An 18,323-nucleotide genomic window follows, 5' to 3' on the forward strand; every position below is an offset into this window, starting at 1 on the left:
TTTACCCACATTTCATCATTTGGCTTATAAAGATCTTCGTTAAAGAGCCCCCATTGAGGGTGCCCGTCAGGCATTGCAGCGCCAGCCTGATGTGGAGCCAAAGCTCAATCATGAAGCATGACACCTATCTAGGTATGCAAGGGCATTTGTTCCTGCAGAGCAATGCTGCCTTCAGACTCTGTGGCACTTAACTGACCTAAGCTGACAAATCTGTACTCACTAGGAACTGCCTACCTTGGTGATCATGATTACCTAATCGATGCATGTGTCCTGTATCTTATGCACTCCGAGTCCCTCTCTCTTGATGTATATAATATCTTATATGCAAGTTACATGCCAGATATACACAATTTCCACATTGTGCTATATTATGAAAAACATATTCTTCTGCTCACAAGTTTCTTCATGGCTATTTTCACTTCTGTGTTACGCAAAGTATAGATAATAGGGTTAAGCATTGGTGTTATAACAGCATAGAAAACTGAAACTATCTTATCCAATGAAAATGTGGTCGCGGGCCTCAGGTAAATGAAGACACAAGGTCCAAAAAATATAGTAACAACAGTAAGGTGGGCACCACCTGTAGAAAGGGCCTTACGCTTCCCTTCAGTTGAGTGTCCTCTTACTGTGTGCAGGATCAAAGAGTAAGAAATGATCAGTATGAGAAAACACACCAGTGAGATCAGTCCGCTGTTGGACATCATCAGGGCCCCAATAATGAAAGTGTCTGTGCACGCCAAATTAAGCAAGGGATGGATATCACAAAAGAAATGGTCAACTTCATTTGGTCCACAAAATGGCAAGGTCATCATTGAAAGAACCTGTGCTGTGGAGTGCACTGCTCCACCCACCCAGCAAGCAAATACCAGTAAGCTGCAAATTTGCCTGTTCATGATGGTGGTGTAACGCAAAGGATTGCATATTGCCACATATCGATCAAAAGCCATGACAGTAAGGATGAAAATTTCCACACTGCCAAACAAGTGGAAGAAGAATATTTGACACATACATCCATTGTAAGTAATGTTTTTGGCCTCAGATACAAAGTTCACAAGCATCTTAGGGGCAGAGACAGATGGGTAGCACAAGTCAACAAAAGACAGGTTAGCGAGGAAATGGTACATGGGTGAGTGAAGAGATGAGTCTCCTTTTACTGTCACAATGATGAGTAGATTTCCAAGCAACGTTAGAATGTAGAATATCAGAAACACAAAGAAAAGCAAGATCTCCAGGTTTTTGTTTTTAGAGAAACCTAAAAGCAGAAAGTCTTCTACAGCAGTTTCATTCACCATGGTGCTTGGAGTTTGATTCAAATTTAGAAGTTCTGCAGAGAAATAAGAATGCAATGTTATTAAAAGTATGGCAAAACAAATTACATTTATTGAACAAAAACACAAGCATAATTCTAGCATACAGTCACATAAAACGTTGACAGTAAAGATTACAGCTTTCCTACTTATTCATTATTATTAGGGTCCCTGAATGTACTGTGTTATGGCATTCATCATTGCTTGTCAATCCATGCTTGCCATTTGAACCTCTATGGTTCATAAATAGCACACAAATCATAGACAAACTATCTTCATCTACATAAATCACAGAGATGTGATGTTTCATACTCCCATTTTTTTTCCCATGGTGGCTTGCACATGTATGCATTCTGTTTCCATATCCATGTTGATAGCTTTGTGAAAAAGAGAACATTCTCTTTAAGAAACAGTCCATTGATCAAGATCAAGAGGCCACCGAAGGTCTCATGCCGAGCATAAACAAAGAAATGGTATCTCTATCAAGCTTCCGTACCAAATAATCATTCTGATTTGTAGCCAAAGGGCCTGCAATTGCAATGATCATGACCCAGGCCAGACTCAGGTATATAAAATAGGCATATGACTGGACCATGTGGTCTCTGGCCAATGGCCCTAATCCATTCCTTATAATTACAATGGATGGTTTCAGTTCCTATGGGTTAAGGGGAACACAGCCACTAATTACGTGGTGTTATAGAGAAGAGGGGTAGTCTCCTGGGATAGGTGAGTGTGCAAAGAAAGAGGAAGGTACTCCTTAGTTTGGTACGTAGTGCCCTCACACACCCTTTCGAGTGTATAGCATCATCATCGGGCAAGGTTGCTCCTCGTGGGGGTGGCGCTGCAGTCCCTCACGGGCCCCAAGGGGCTCTCTGGCGGAGATCTTTTAGGAGTTTGCCACAGTGGTGAGTGCGGGTATGTGGGAAGGAAGTGTCAGTGAGTGTGAGTTAAAATGGAACAGAAGGCCCTGTAAATTTTATTCGTAGGACCCCTGCTCCAAAATAAAAGTCAACGGGGATGGAGATGCACATTTGTGCCGTTGCGAGAGGGGAAACAGAACCAAATAAGTTCCCACTTCTCTCAACCCGAGTGTTGTGTGTTAAGGTGCGGTTTTAAAAGGGGGTCGACATGTTTCGCGCTACAGATTGGTCCCTAAAGGATCCTTAAGCGCTTCATCAGGATCAGTTGGAGAAAGAAACCAGGGATCAGGAAAAGACACACTGTATCCCTAGAAAAACCTGGTTAAGGTATGTAACGATAATAATTATAAGGACCCGTTCTTATACTAATGTCCTAGTTCACAGCCTAAAAGGAGACAAAAGGAGGGGGGGGGAAAAAAAGAGAAAAAAGAAAAAAGGGTATTCAGAGCCCAGTGACATATTAATTACATATGTTCCTGTAGAAAGTGAGCTCGAAGTCACAAGTGCACGGGTTGTGCCCAAGTGCCAGATGCATGAAACTAGTGAAGCGTCAGTGCGTCTTCGATGTAACATGCATTGTAAAAAGAAAATACTGTGGAGTGGGTTCTACCTGGGTAACGGCGGGCGGCAGTACCTACAAAGTGCAGCTGTGACGGAGGTGCACAGAGTGAACTACGCTGCATCATAGATTTACATTGTGACGCCGAATGGTGATGGTGTAATGTATGGGTGGTACACCTCTACCACCCGGTGCCATATTCTGATAATCGGTGGCCACAGGTTTTGTGATAAAAAAGTGAGAGAAGGAAGTGACGCTGGTTAAAATCTAGACCCCGTGTGGAGTTGCTAAGGACGAGACATGCCTGGAGAACATAGAACTAGCTTAGGTACAGCTGAAAGTACTCGTGTGGGGTCGGGAGCGAAATTACACCGGACCCAGAGTTAGATGTGGCGGTTGTGCATATACATTGGAAAAAATTAAATTGGAAAAAATGATATACTGAGAGACACAAAATCCCGCCTACCCTCCCATGGTCTGAGAAGGGCTCCGTCGGATGTACCGCGATGTGAAGCTGAGAAAAACAAACAAGAAGAGGGACTCAATTACATCAGGTGAACCCAGCGGAATTGCCAGGAACCAGCACAGCATCCTTAATACAGACAGAGAGTTACTTACTTCTGATATGGCCTCACGGAACCGGAAACCTACCCGTCCAGCGGTACTGCCGGTAGCATACCTGGTCGGGAAGCGGACCTCCCTAAATACGGGAATCAACGCGGCGGAAGGTTGTACATCATAGACTTACCACACTGGTTCCCTATCAAACAGGGTACAGAGACACTGATTATTTATGGTCTCTGCAATCTAACCCGGGCTTGATCTTCATCTTGACCGAACAGAGTACCAATATTGATACCATTTCGAGACTCGCGTTTCCCATTCCAACATGGCCGCCACCTCTCGGATAGTCATTGACGAGCCCCCTTCACGCTACGTGATGACGCCACGGCCACAACCTTCCGCCGCGTTGATTCCCGTATTTAGGGAGGTCCGCTTCCCGACCAGGTATGCTACCGGCAGTACCGCTGGACGGGTAGGTTTCCGGTTCCGTGAGGCCATATCAGAAGTAAGTAACTCTCTGTCTGTATTAAGGATGCTGTGCTGGTTCCTGGCAATTCCGCTGGGTTCACCTGATGTAATTGAGTCCCTCTTCTTGTTTGTTTTTCTCAGCTTCACATCGCGGTACATCCGACGGAGCCCTTCTCAGACCATGGGAGGGTAGGCGGGATTTTGTGTCTCTCAGTATATAATTTTTTCCAATTTAATTTTTTCCAATGTATATGCACAACCGCCACATCTAACTCTGGGTCCGGTGTAATTTCGCTCCCGACCCCACACGAGTACTTTCAGCTGTACCTAAGCTAGTTCTATGTTCTCCAGGCATGTCTCGTCCTTAGCGACTCCACACGGGGTCTAGATTTTAACCAGCGTCACTTCCTTCTCTCACTTTTTTATCACAAAACCTGTGGCCACCGATTATCAGAATATGGCACCGGGTGGTAGAGGTGTACCACCCATACATTACACCATCACCATTCGGCGTCACAATGTAAATCTATGATGCAGCGTAGTTCACTCTGTGCACCTCCGTCACAGCTGCACTTTGTAGGTACTGCCGCTCGCCGTTACCCAGGTAGAACCCACTCCACAGTATTTTCTTTTTACAATGCATGTTACATCGAAGACGCACTGACGCTTCACTAGTTTCATGCATCTGGCACTTGGGCACAACCCGTGCACTTGTGACTTCGAGCTCACTTTCTACAGGAACATATGTAATTAATATGTCACTGGGCTCTGAATACCCTTTTTTCTTTTTTCTCTTTTTTCCCCCCCCCCTCCTTTTGTCTCCTTTTAGGCTGTGAACTAGGACATTAGTATAAGAACGGGTCCTTATAATTATTATCGTTACATACCTTAACCAGGTTTTTCTAGGGATACAGTGTGTCTTTTCCTGATCCCTGGTTTCTTTCTCCAACTGGTCCTGATGAAGCGCTTAAGGATCCTTTAGGGACCAATCTGTAGCGCGAAACATGTCGACCCCCTTTTAAAACCGCACCTTATCACACAACACTCGGGTTGAGAGAAGTGGGAACTTATTTGGTTCTGTTTCCCCTCTCGCAACGGCACAAATGTGCATCTCCATCCCCATTGACTTTTATTTTGGAGCAGGGGTCCTACGAATAAAATTTACAGGGCCTTCTGTTCCATTTTAACTCACACTCACTGACACTTCCTTCCCACATACCCGCACTCACCACTGTGGCAAACTCCTAAAAGATCTCCGCCAGAGAGCCCCTTGGGGCCCGTGAGGGACTGCAGCGCCACCCCCACGAGGAGCAACCTTGCCCGATGATGATGCTATACACTCGAAAGGGTGTGTGAGGGCACTACGTACCAAACTAAGGAGTACCTTCCTCTTTCTTTGCACACTCACCTATCCCAGGAGACTACCCCTCTTCTCTATAACACCACGTAATTAGTGGCTGTGTTCCCCTTAACCCATAGGAACTGAAACCATCCATTGTAATTATAAGTAATAATTTTGGGAGCATTGGTTCAGGACCTTCTCTGAATAGCTCCTAGTCCCCCCTCTCCATTTTTTGACTTCCTAATCCATTCCAACCACGTATTTTCTGAAGGTGACTATAGTAGGGGGACAATGCATGCATGCAACTGTTCATTCATGTTTAGTTTAATTTGTGTAGTGCCAGAAGGGCATCAGAAAAGGCTTTTTCACAGATGTGTACATGATGCAGAATAGTACATAAAATACAAAAAAATCAACTGATTTCATCCCTCATTTGATCGTGAAAGGACATATTACTATTTTTTTCAAATAAGGCATTGTCTGAGTGTAACCTACACATATAAACCATATTCAAGAGTCACCACAAGACCACACTTGTAACTCTTTTTCCTAAGCTGTACTCTAGATACTTGTAATATAGCCATTGGTGTAGTGGCCTGTCTCAATAGGTTTCTAGAGGTCTGGAGAAGTTGAATGTATGATTCCATCCTTTTGTCAATTTTTACAACGCTGCATGGCAAATCAAATGCCTCAACACAGCGATTCTAAATGGAGTTAGCAAAGGACTGCAATTTAGAGATACCGTGTGCACACATGAGCCATTTTATAGGAATATCTATGACATTGAGGATAAAAAATGTAATTTTTTTTGCTGCCATGTGAAGAATTTTCAATTCTATTAAGGACCCAGAGGCGGGATTATAATTCTCAATCTTTACTGCAAAATGTACAATAGCTAGTAAAAACAGTTAAAGACAACAATCTACCCTTCTCATGAAACCATTCAACCTATCTCGACCAACATGGCTGAAAGCTGCTGGATACACCATAATCTCTCCTCTTCCTTTGCAAAATCAGGCAACAATGAAGGAAAGAAACCTTGTAGTTAAATAGGATCAAAAATATAACAAAGAAGAATGTCTGAGCACTTCAAACAGTGCCAAACTGCTACAGAGGTCTGGAACCTCCCTTAACATGAAAAGATTTCTCTGAAGGGTCTGCATTCAAAATCGTTGCACCACCAACGAAACAACATCTCCAGGCCATATGAATGGCGTCTTCATCATCACATGAACAATGTTCATGATCAAACCATATTTTACAGGAAACTACTACTCATTCTTCTAGTCGTTTCTTAAAACAGAAGAGAGGTGCAGTAGCCACTACTCCGTAAAAACTAACATAAACATCTGGGAGGGAAAATGATAATAAATTCTTAGCTCAGGCCTGGTAGTGTGGCAAAGAGCAGTCAGGCTTTACTAGAGGAACATGTTTGAAGCATTACAGAGTACCACCATGGACGATAAGTAATTACCATGACTTGAGGGAAATACAACACTAATTTATAAAAATATATTGTATGTGTATCTTAATTTAGACACTAAAATGAAATGAATAACATACATATAACTGGAGTTATAGATTCTTGAAGCAATATAAAATCAGTGCAAAATAAGACAGTGAAAGGTTAACATTGCGCGCAATCGGAAAAAAAAACTAGTGACAATCGGTCACTTGCAGGTTGAGCTGCATTGTACCCTTGCAGGGTAAAGATGATGCACAACAGTCAGTTCAATTTTCCTGGCCCATGGAGCTCGGGTGCAGGGTTGTCCTGGCTGTCCCTTGTGCTGAACAGGAGCTGTGGGAGAGCTGCTTTTACCGCAGAAATGGTGCTGGGGGAAACAGATGCAAACAACAACGGGGCTGCTGATGATGTCAGATGGACATCAGATGGAGTTCCCTCTAGGTGCAGCTTCAAATGCCAGACTGGTGACCAACATGACTTGGCATTTGTAAGTGGGGCAGAAAGTAACTTTGATGTCCGGTGGTACTGGGGAATTGTTAGAAAAGGTAGACGGACCGGGAGGGTCGGCCGGGGTCAGGAGGAGAGGTCTCCGGGGAGAGCCGTCTCCAGCGATCGTACAGACAAGTAACTTCCCCCCCACAGACGAATATCACACACGGATAAGGTTCAGTGTTCTTTATAGGCACTTATTTAAGGTACGGTGAAATGGTACAAGGAGGTCTGGACTCAGGGGTCCCCTCGATTAGAGTCTCGCAAGGCAGGGAAGGGGGTAGCGGGACAGTCTATTTACCAATCAGGTAGTTCGGTTGAGGTGATGATGAGCTCACAATCCTCGAGCTTGGTGGTTAGGTGGTATGGGCCGCGGCAGCGCCAGCAGGTCCCGGTGTGGATGGTCGATACAACGGGCCGCGGCAGCGCCAGCAGGTCCCAGGAAGATGAATGTTGTAGAAGGCCGCGGCAGCGCCAGCAGGTCCCGGTGAGGATGGTCGATACAACGGGCCGCGGCAGCGCCAGCAGGTCCCAGGAAGATGAATGTTGCAGAAGGCCGCGGCAGCGCCAGCAGGTCCCGGTGAGGATGGTCGATACAACGGGCCGCGGCAGCGCCAGCAGGTCCCAGGAAGATGAATGTTGCAGAAGGCCGCGGCAGCGCCAGCAGGCAGGACTATGGTTCGCAAGAGCGGGCTACGGCAGCGCCAGTAGACCGTCAGGGTTGAGTTCACTCGGTGTCTCTTGACTCCAGGATACAACTGCCTTCCTGCTCCGGAGCTGCCTCAGTTATAGGGCTGGTGCCCTTTGATGTCCGGACCCTCGCACTTGGAGGTCGGAGGGTCCGGGATGAAGGTGTCCAGACACCCAGCAGGGGGTGGAGCCAGTGCCTGGGGGAGCTGGGGGCGATCGGCACCTGGCGGGGGAGAGCCCTTGACACTTCGGTCTCCCATTGACCTGCCAAGTGGTCCGCTCACCTCCTGGGCGGATAGTGGTGCCGGGATGTCGGGGCCGGCCAGGCCCGGGGTTAGGGTCGAGGGGAGGCCATGCGGCCGCGTGGTGCAGGGCCCAAGATGGCGGCTTGAGCCGGCCGGGAGAGCCGGTGGGGCTGGACCCCGTGATGAGTAGGGGTCCGAGGGCAGAGGGTCCGTCGGGAGACGGAGTACAGGTGCTTGTCGCGGGGATATGCCAGGTGGGCCGGAGTTCGGGCCCTGTCGAGCGGGGAGGGAGCGAGCCGTCTGTGAGGCCTGTCCAACATGCGTCCCCCCCAGCTGAAGGCGGGGAGAGTCACCCATCTCCTTGGGGACTCTCTTCGTCGAGGCGGAAAAAGCGGGACAGGCCATCCGCGTTGGCGTGGTCTTGGCCTGGTCGGTGCTCCACGGTGAAGTCCATTCCCTGCAGGGAGATGGACCAGCGCAAGAGTTTTGGGTTCTCCCCCCGCATCTGCATCAGCCATTGCAGGGGTCGATGGTCGGTTTGTACCCGGAAGTGGGTACCGAAGAGATAGGGTCGGAGCTTTTTGAGGGCCCACACTACTGCAAATGCCTCCCTCTCGATGGTGCTCCAACGCTGTTCTCGGGCCAGGAGACGTCGACTGATGAAGGCCACCGGCTGGTCATGACCTTCGGGGTTCAACTGAGAGAGGACGGCTCCGATGCCGTGGTCGGAGGCGTCGGTCTGCACCACAAATTCCCGACTGTAATCGGGGGCCTGGAGCACCGGGGCGGTGCACAGGGCGGCCTTCAGCTCCTCGAAGGCCGCTTGACAATCAGGAGTCCAATTGACCCGCTTTGGCTGGTTCTTGGATGTGAGACCCGTGAGGGGCCCCACGATGCTGCCGTAGTCCTTCACGAACCGCCGGTAGTAGCCGGTGAGCCCCAAGAAGGCTCGGACCTCGGTCTGGGTGACGGGGGGCTGCCAGGACTGGATGGCAGCAATCTTAAGTTGTAGTGGGGCCACCAGCCCGCACCCCACTTGGTGCCCAAGGTAGGTCACAGACCCTTGGCCAATCTGGCACTTGCCGGCCTTAATGGTGAGGCCGGCCCGCTGGAGGGCTTGTAGGACCTCTTGGAGGTGACGGAGGTGGTCGGACCAGTGGCGGCTGTATACAGCGATATCGTCCAGGTAGGCAGCGCTGAATTCTTCAAGCCCCGCCAAGACCTGGTTCACAAGGCGTTGGAACGTGGCGGGGGCATTCTTCATGCCAAAGGGCATGACCTTAAATTGATAGTGGCCATCGGGGGTAGAGAAGGCTGACCGTTCCTGAGCCCTGGGGGTGAGGCCGATCTGCCAGTAGCCCGCCGTTAGGTCGAAGATACTGAGGTAGCGGGCGGCCCCCAGCCGGTCGATCAGCTCGTCTGCTCGGGGGATGGGATGAGCGTCGGTCCGGGTGACAGCGTTCAAGCCCCGGTAGTCGACGCAGAATCTCAGTTCAGGAGCGGAGCCGGGGGCAGCGGCCTTGGGAACTAATACGACCGGACTGGCCCAGGGACTGTCCGAGGGCTCGATGACCCCGATCGTGAGCATCTTGGCCACTTCCTCCTGTATGCAGGCCCGTACCCGATCTGGTACGCGGTAGGCCCGGTGCCGGACAGGGGGACTGTCCCCGGTGTCTACGTCGTGCAAACACCAGGGGGTGACCCCGGGGGTGAGGGAGAACAGGGCAGCGAACTGCAGCAGGAGGTTCCGGCAGTCCTGGCGTTGCTCCGAAGTGAGGGCGTCAGAGAGCCGGACCCCGTCCACGGAGCCGTCCTTCTCCTGAGTCTTCAGGAGATCCGGGAGGGGCTCGGAGTCTTCTTCCGTGCCACTGTCTGTAGCCATCAAGAGGCTTAGTTCGGAGCGCACAAAGTGCGGTTTGAGCCGGTTGGTGTGGAGGACCCGAAGGGGGTTCCGGGAGGACCCCATGTCGATGAGGTAAGTGACGGGGCTTTTGCGCTCGACCACTTTGAAGGGCCCCGTCCACTTATCTTGCAGGGCACACGGTTCGGTGGGGGGCATCACCCATACTTGCTGCCCAGGCTCGAATTCAACGGAGGAGGCATTGTGATCATACCACCTCTTCATGTCCTCCTGGCTGGCCTCGAGGTTCGCCTTGGCCATCTCCCTGAAGCGCCGGGTCTGGTTTCGTAAGGCCAGGATGTATTTGAAGACGTCTGGAGGGGTCGTTAGGGGGGCCATCTCCCAACCTTCCTTGACTAGGCTGAGGGGCCCTCGCACAGGGTGTCCGTATAGGAGTTCAAAGGGGCTAAAACCGAGGGACTTCTGGGGAACTTCCCGGTAGGCGAAGAGGAGGCACGGGAGCAGTACATCCCACTGGCGACGGAGAGGTTCTTCCAATCCCCCAATCATCCCTTTGAGAGTGCGGTTAAAACGCTCCACTAGTCCGTTCCCTTGAGGGTGATAGGGGGTCGTGAATCTGTAGGTGACCCCGCATTGTTGCCAGAGGGACTTCATGTATTTTTATATGAAATTCGTGCCTCGGTCGCTGACGACTTCTCGGGGGAAGCCTACCCGGGAGAAGATCCCCATCAGGGCCCGGCCAACCACTGGAGCGGTCACTGTCCGTAGGGGCACCGCCTCGGGGTAGCGGGTGGCATGGTCCACTAGTACCAAGATGAACCTGTGTCCTTGTGCCGTGCGGGGGTCCAGAGGTCCCACAATGTCTATCCCCACCCTTTCGAACGGGGTGGTGACCACCGGGAAGGGTTGTAGAGGGGCCTTCAGCTTCCGGCCACTCTTCCCGCTGGCTTGGCATGTGGGGCACGATCGGCAGTGGTTCAGGACGTCATTCCTCATTTTCGGCCAGAAAAAGTGGGTCACCAGTCGACTGTACGTTTTATCCTGGCCCAGGTGTCCAGCCAGGGGGACATCGTGGGCTAGGTTGAGCAGAAAGTCTCGGAAGCGGAGCGGTACCACCAGAACTCGACCGGCCCCCAGCTCGGCGATTCTTTGCTCGCTGTAGAGCAGGTCGTTATCCCAGTAGACCCAGTGGGTTCCGGTGGTGTCCCCGGCGTTTTGGGTGCTGGCTTGTTGGCGGAGTCCCTCGAGGGAGGGACAGGTCTTTTGCTCCTGGCGGAACTGTTCTTGGGTGGGCCCCCCCTCTTGCCGCCACTGAGCCAGATCCGGAAGGTCCTGGGGTTGCGCGTCTTCTTCGGTAGTCTGGTCCGGGAGGTCGGACTCGCCGTTGTCCTCTACGGGGGCAACCGGGGGCGGAGGTGCTGGCCATTCGGTTTCTTCTGAACGGGGGGCGGCACGGCCGGCCATGGATCGGGTGGTGATGCAGGCCCAGTCCGGAAGGCCCAGCATCCCCAAGTGCTCTCTTCTCTCGACGGTGGCCCACGGGGAACTCTCGAGGTCATTCCCCAGGAGGCAGTCCACGGGGGCATCGTCCTGGACCGTCACTTTCAGTAGGCCGGAGACCCCTCCCCATTCAAACGGGACGCAGGCCATCTTACACATGCTCTCAGAGTTATCTGCCGAGCGGACGGGGCAGAGAATGTTCGGCAGGATCTGCTCGGGCTTCACCAGGTGACAGCGGACGGCCGTCACGCTGGCGCCGGTGTCACGCAAGGCCTCGGCTCTCTGTCCATTAACGGTCACCCACTGACCGTATTTTCTGGTGTTGGCGGGTAGGGGAGCCCGCGGAACCATGTCTCTTCCCCCTAAGCATGCCAGGACCATGGCGGCCGGTTCCCACCCTTGCTGGTCCGGCTCACACTCCTCGGGTCCCTCCGACGACTGCTCTTCCCCCAGGGCAGCGGCAGCTACCTGGCGGGGCTTGGGTGTTTGGTTCAGCGGGCAGTTCGGATCGTTGGCGTAGTGGCCTACTCGCTGGCACCGGTGGCACGTGACGTTGGCTCGGTACCCAGGCCGCAACGGGGGGTTGCCCCGGCCGGCCGGAGGCGGGGTGCTGGCCACGGGTGTTGCTGGTAAGGCGTCTCTCCCTCGCCCCTGGCCCCCTCCTCCTCCCCGAGGACGGTGCTGGCCTTGGTTGCTTCTGTTCTGGTCGTGTGGCCCTTTCCGGCCCACCCGGGTGCTTTCCCACCGGTCAGCTTCGGCGGCGAGCTGCCGGGGGTCAGTCAACTTACTGTCGAGTAGGTGCTGCCTGAGCTCGACGAAACAGTTGTTTGACAGGTGTTCCCATACCATAAGGTTGAAGAGTTGTTCGTAGGTGGTGACCTGACTTCCCTTGATCCAACCCTCGAAGGCCCGGCTGAAATAGTTCACGTATTCCACCCAAGTTGTACCTGGGATCCGGGTGCAATCTCTGAACCTCTGGCGGTACATCTCGGGCGTGAGGCCGTAGCGGGTGAGGAGGGCAGCCTTCATGTGGTCGTAGGACGACATTTGGTGATCGGGGAGCTGCAGCAGGGCATCGCGACCCTCGTTGATAAATCTCCCCCAAAGTCCGGCTCCCCAATCACTCCGGTCGATCCGGTGGGAGGTCATTGCGATCTCATAGGCTTTAAACCACTGTTGTATGTCGTCTTCTCGGACATACTCGCGGACCACATCCTTGGGGATGTGAACTTTTTTCTCGATTGGTCCCGGGGTGTGTGGTCGCTCAGGCACCCCCAGTTCCTTATTCTGTTTGCGCAGTTCTATTTCCGCCAGTTGGCGCTCGTGCTCGAGCGTTATTTTTTTCTCTTCCAGCTCTCTCTGTCTCTGCTTTTCTTCTCGTTCCTCTCGAAGCCGCATATGCTCGAGGTTGAGTTTCTGTTCAGCTAACTTGAGCTCCCCATCCATCTTGAGTCGTGCCATCTCTAATTCGTGTAGTCTGACTCTGTCTCTTTCTCGTATCTCCTCCTGTGAGAGGCCCGTTCCCCGCTCCTCGGGAGTCGTGGCGTTCCCCTCTGGTGTGATGCTGTTTTGGTCTGGTGTGACGCTGCTTTGGTCGGAGGGTCTTGCGACCCCAGTTTCTGTCCACGACTCAAGAGCGCGCTTTAGATCATCCTTGGTACTCAGGCCGGTGGTAGCAATGCCAAGTTCTATGCAAAATTGTCTCAGTTCGCGGTGGTTGTATTCTTCTAATTTCTCCATTTGGAACTTCTCGGTGGAGCTGCTATCTTTGGTCGACATCGTGCTTTGTCGTGGGGCGAGCTACTCTCTGTACGATTACGCGTTGATTCGGATCGCGCCGCTGGCCACCAATGTTAGAAAAGGTAGACGGACCGGGAGGGTCGGCCGGGGTCAGGAGGAGAGGTCTCCGGGGAGAGCCGTCTCCAGCGATCGTACAGACAAGTAACTTCCCCCCCACAGACGAATATCACACACGGATAAGGTTCAGTGTTCTTTATAGGCACTTATTTAAGGTACGGTGAAATGGTACAAGGAGGTCTGGACTCAGGGGTCCCCTCGATTAGAGTCTCGCAAGGCAGGGAAGGGGGTAGCGGGACAGTCTATTTACCAATCAGGTAGTTCGGTTGAGGTGATGATGAGCTCACAATCCTCGAGCTTGGTGGTTAGGTGGTATGGGCCGCGGCAGCGCCAGCAGGTCCCGGTGTGGATGGTCGATACAACGGGCCGCGGCAGCGCCAGCAGGTCCCAGGAAGATGAATGTTGTAGAAGGCCGCGGCAGCGCCAGCAGGTCCCGGTGAGGATGGTCGATACAACGGGCCGCGGCAGCGCCAGCAGGTCCCAGGAAGATGAATGTTGCAGAAGGCCGCGGCAGCGCCAGCAGGTCCCGGTGAGGATGGTCGATACAACGGGCCGCGGCAGCGCCAGCAGGTCCCAGGAAGATGAATGTTGCAGAAGGCCGCGGCAGCGCCAGCAGGCAGGACTATGGTTCGCAAGAGCGGGCTACGGCAGCACCAGTAGACCGTCAGGGTTGAGTTCACTCGGTGTCTCTCGACTCCAGGATACAACTGCCTTCCTGCTCCGGAGCTGCCTCAGTTATAGGGCTGGTGCCCTTTGATGTCCGGACCCTCGCACTTGGAGGTCGGAGGGTCCGGGATGAAGGTGTCCAGACACCCAGCAGGGGGTGGAGCCAGTGCCTGGGGGAGCTGGGGGCGATCGGCACCTGGCGGGGGAGAGCCCTTGACACTTCGGTCTCCCATTGACCTGCCAAGTGGTCCGCTCACCTCCTGGGCGGATAGTGGTGCCGGGATGTCGGGGCCGGCCAGGCCCGGGGTTAGGGTCGAGGGGAGGCCATGCGGCCGCGTGGTGCAGGGCCCAAGATGGCGGCTTGACCCGGCCGGGAGAGCCGGTGGGGCTGGACCCCGTGATGAGTAGGGGTCCGAGGGCAGAGGGTCCGTCGGGAGACGGAGTACAGGTGCTTGTCGCGGGGATATGCCAGGTGGGCCGGAGTTCGGGCCCTGTCGAGCGGGGAGGGAGCGAGCCGTCTGTGAGGCCTGTCCAACAGGAATGCAGTAGCTGCTTGTAACTTTGTGGAAGGCAGGAAGGACTACAGTTCCCTCAATGCACTAAACCATCTGGGTTTGGGCGATCCCTCGGAGAGCCGGATGGCCAGCGATTCTTTGATCCGGAGAATTGTTTTACCTGCAGTTTGCAGGGGACTAGTGCCACTAGACTAGGGGACTCTGACAGTGCTTCACGCTTCCACATGGGCCCCTCTGTCAGGAGGCCCCAAGAGATAGCCTAGAACAAGTCTCAATAAGGTAGTACCAGGAGTGTTTCCTGTGGTGCAGGGTATTCCTCTTTTGTTTGTTGCAAGTGATGTTGTCACTACCACCATTGGAGTGGTGCCGTAGGGGAACGCGTGGTACGGACCGTACCCACGCCGTCAGAGCGTGGGTACGGTCCGTACCAACATTGGAGTGGTGACATAGGGGTACGCGTGGTACGGACCGTACACACGCCCTCAGAGCGTGGGTACGGTCCGTACCACCATTGTAGTGGTGACGTAGGGGTATGCGTGGTACGGACCGTACACATGCCCTCAGAGCGTGGGTACGGTCCGTACCACCAATGTAGTGGTGACGTAGGGGTACGCGTGGTACGGCTCGTACACACGCCCTCAGAGTGTGGGTACGGTCCGTACCACCATTGTAGTGGTGACGTAGGGGTACGCGTGGTACGGACCGTACCCACCCTATGAATGCGGGGGTATGGTTCGTATCACCCGTACCCCTACGGCACCAGTACATTTGTGATACAAGGTGTACACACGCCACGAATGTTGGCTTAGGGCCTGGTGCAGCATATAACCAGTATATTGGGGTGTGTGTATGCCCAGGACAGCAGTGTACTGCACCAAGGGTGCGGGTGGGTGGGTGGCTGCCTAGGATTCCCAGCAGTGGACAAAGACATGTGAGGTGTGGGTGCCTATCACTCCCAGCAGTGGACAGAGACATGTGAGGGGTGGGTGCAGAGGAATACCAGCAGTGGACAGAGACATGGGGGTGGCTGCCTATCACTCCTAGCAGTGGACAGACATGTGAGGGGTGGGTGCCTATCACTCCCAGCAGTCGACAGAGACATGTGAGGGGTGGGTGCAGAGGAATACCAGCAGTGGACAGAGACATGTGAGGGGTGGGTGCAGAGGAATACCAGCAGTGGACAGAGACATGGGGGTGGGTGCCTATCACTCCCAGCAGTGGACAGAGACATGTGAGGGGTGGTGCCTATCACTCCCAGGAGTGGACAGAGACATGTGAGGGGTAGGTGCCTATCACTCTCAGCAGTGGACAGAGACATGTGAGGGGTGGGTGCCTATCACTCCCAGCAGTGGACAGAGACATGTGAGGGGTGGGTGCCTATCACTCCCAGCAGTGGACAGAGACATGTGAGGGGTGGGTGCCTATCACTCCCAGCAGTGGACAGAGACATGTGAGGGGTGGGTGCAGAGGAATACCAGCAGTGGACAGAGACATGTGAGGGGTGGGTGCAGAGGACTACCAGCAGTGGACAGAGACATGGGGGTGGTTGCCTATCACTCCCATCAGTGGACAGAGACATGGGGGTGGGTGCCTATCACTCCCATCAGTGGACAGAGACATGGGGGTGGGTGCCTATCACTCCCATCAGTGGACAGAGACATTCGGGTGGGTGCCTATCACTCCCAGAAGTGGACAAAGGCATGTGAGGTGTGGGTGCCTATCACTCCCAGCAGTGGACAGAGACATGTGAGGGGTGGGTGCCTATCACTCCCAGCAGTGGACAGAGACATGTGAGGGGTCAGTGTAGAGGAATACCAGCAGTGCACCGGACATGTGAGGGGTGGGTGAAGAGGAATACCAGCAGTGGACAGAGACATGTGAGGGGTGGGTGCAGAGGAATACCAGCAGTGGACAGAGACATGGGGGTGGGTGCCTATCACTCCCATTAGTAGACAGAGACATGGGGGTGGGTGCCTATCACTCCCATCAGTGGACAGACACATGGGGGTGGGTGCCTATCACTCCCATCAGTGGACAGAGACATGGGGGTGGGTGCCTATCACTCCCAGCAGTGGACAGAGACATGTGAGGGGTGGGTGCAGAGGAATACCAGCAGTGGACAGAGAGATGGGGGTGGGTGCCTATCACTCCCAGCAGTGGAAAGAGACATGTGAGGGGTGGGTTCCTATCACTCCCAGCAGTGGACAGAGACATGTGAGGGGTGGGTGCCTATCACTCCCAGCAGTGGACAGAGACATGAGAGAGGTGAGTGCAGAGGAATACCAGCAGTGGACAGAGACATGTGAGGGTTGGGTGCAGAGGAATACCAGCAGCGGACAGAGACATGTGAGGGGTGGGTGCAGAGGACTACCAGCAGTGGACAGAGACATGGGGGTGGGTGCCTATCACTCCCATCAGTGGACAAAGACATGTGAGGGGTGGGTGCCTATCACTCCCAGCAGTGGACAGAGACATGTGAGGGGTGGGTGCCTATCACTCCCAGCAGTGGACAGAGACATGTGAGGGGTGGGTGCCTATCACTCCCAGCAGTGGACAGAGACATGTGAGGGGTGGGTGCCTATCACTCCCAGCAGTGGACAGAGACATGTGAGGGGTGGGTGCAGAGGAATACCAGCAGTGGACAGAGACATGTGAGGGGTGGGTGCAGAGGACTACCAGCAGAGGACAGAGACATGGGGGTGAGTGCCTATCACTCCCATCAGTGGACAGAGACATGGGGTGGGTGCCTATCACTCCCATCAGTGGACAGAGACATGGGGGTGGGTGCCTATCACTCCCATCAGTGGACAGAGACATTCGGGTGGGTGCCTATCACTCCCAGAAGTTGACAAAGACATGTGAGGTGTGGGTGCCTATCACTCCCAGCAGTGGACAGAGACATGTGAGGGGTGGGTGCCTATCACTCCCAGCAGTGGACAGAGACATGTGAGGGGTCGGTGTAGAGGAATACCAGCAGTGCACAGGACATGTGAGGGGTGGGTGAAGAGGAATACCAGCAGTGGACAGAGACATGTGAGGGGTGGGTGCAGAGGAATACCAGCAGTGGACAGAGACATGTGAGGGGTGGGTGCAGAGGAATACCAGCAGTGGACAGAGACATGGGGGTGGGTGCCTATCACTCCCATCAGTAGACAGAGACATGGGGGTGGGTGCCTATCACTCCCATCAGTGGACAGAGACATGGGGGTGGGTGCCTATCACTCCCATTAGTGGACAGAGACATGGGGTGGGTGCCTATCAATCCCAGCAGTGGACAGAGACATGTGAGGGGTGGGTGCAGAGGAATACCAGCAGTGGACAGAGAGATGGGGGTGGGTGCCTATCATTCCCAGCAGTGGACAGAGACATGTGAGGGGTGGGTGCCTCTCACTCCCAGCAGTGGACAGAGACATGTGAGGGGTGGGTGCCTATCACTCCCAGCAGTGGACAGAGACATGTGAGGGGTGAGTGCAGAGGAATACCAGCAGTGGACAGAGACATGTGAGGGGTGGGTGCAGAGGAATACCAGCAGTGGACAGAGCCATGTGAGGGGTGGGTGCAGAGGACTACCAGCAGTGGACAGAGCCATGGGGGTGGGTGCCTATCACTCCCATCAGTGGACAGAGACATGTGAGGGGTGGGTGCCTATCACTCCCAGCAGTGGACAGAGACATGTGAGGGGTGGGTGCCTATCACTCCCAGCAGTGGACAGAGACATGTGAGGGGTGGGTGCCTATCACTCCCAGCAGTGGAGAGAGACATGTGAGGGGTGGGTGCAGAGGAATACCAGCAGTGGACAGAGACATGTGAGGGGTGGGTGCAGAGGACTACCAGCAGTGGACAGAGACATGGGGGTGGGTGCCTATCACTCCTAT

General features: G+C 53.7%; 1 protein-coding gene across 1 annotated transcript in view; it reads right to left on the reverse strand.

Annotated features, from left to right (window-relative positions):
• Window positions 1-368: 368 nt before the first annotated feature.
• Window positions 369-18,323, reverse strand: part of LOC146811988 (olfactory receptor 4E2-like) — a 167,705-nt gene continuing 149,750 nt past the window's right edge. Inside the window, exon 4 of the mRNA XM_085614546.1 lies at window positions 369-1,324. Within this exon, the coding sequence (XP_085470672.1) occupies window positions 369-1,292 (924 nt within the window). The 5' untranslated portion in view covers window positions 1,293-1,324. The remainder of the gene's footprint in view (window positions 1,325-18,323) is intronic.

Source organism: Triturus cristatus, chromosome 7 (genome assembly GCF_964204655.1).
Source record: "Triturus cristatus chromosome 7, aTriCri1.1, whole genome shotgun sequence".
In the NCBI taxonomy this organism is placed as follows: Eukaryota; Metazoa; Chordata; class Amphibia; order Caudata; family Salamandridae; genus Triturus; species Triturus cristatus.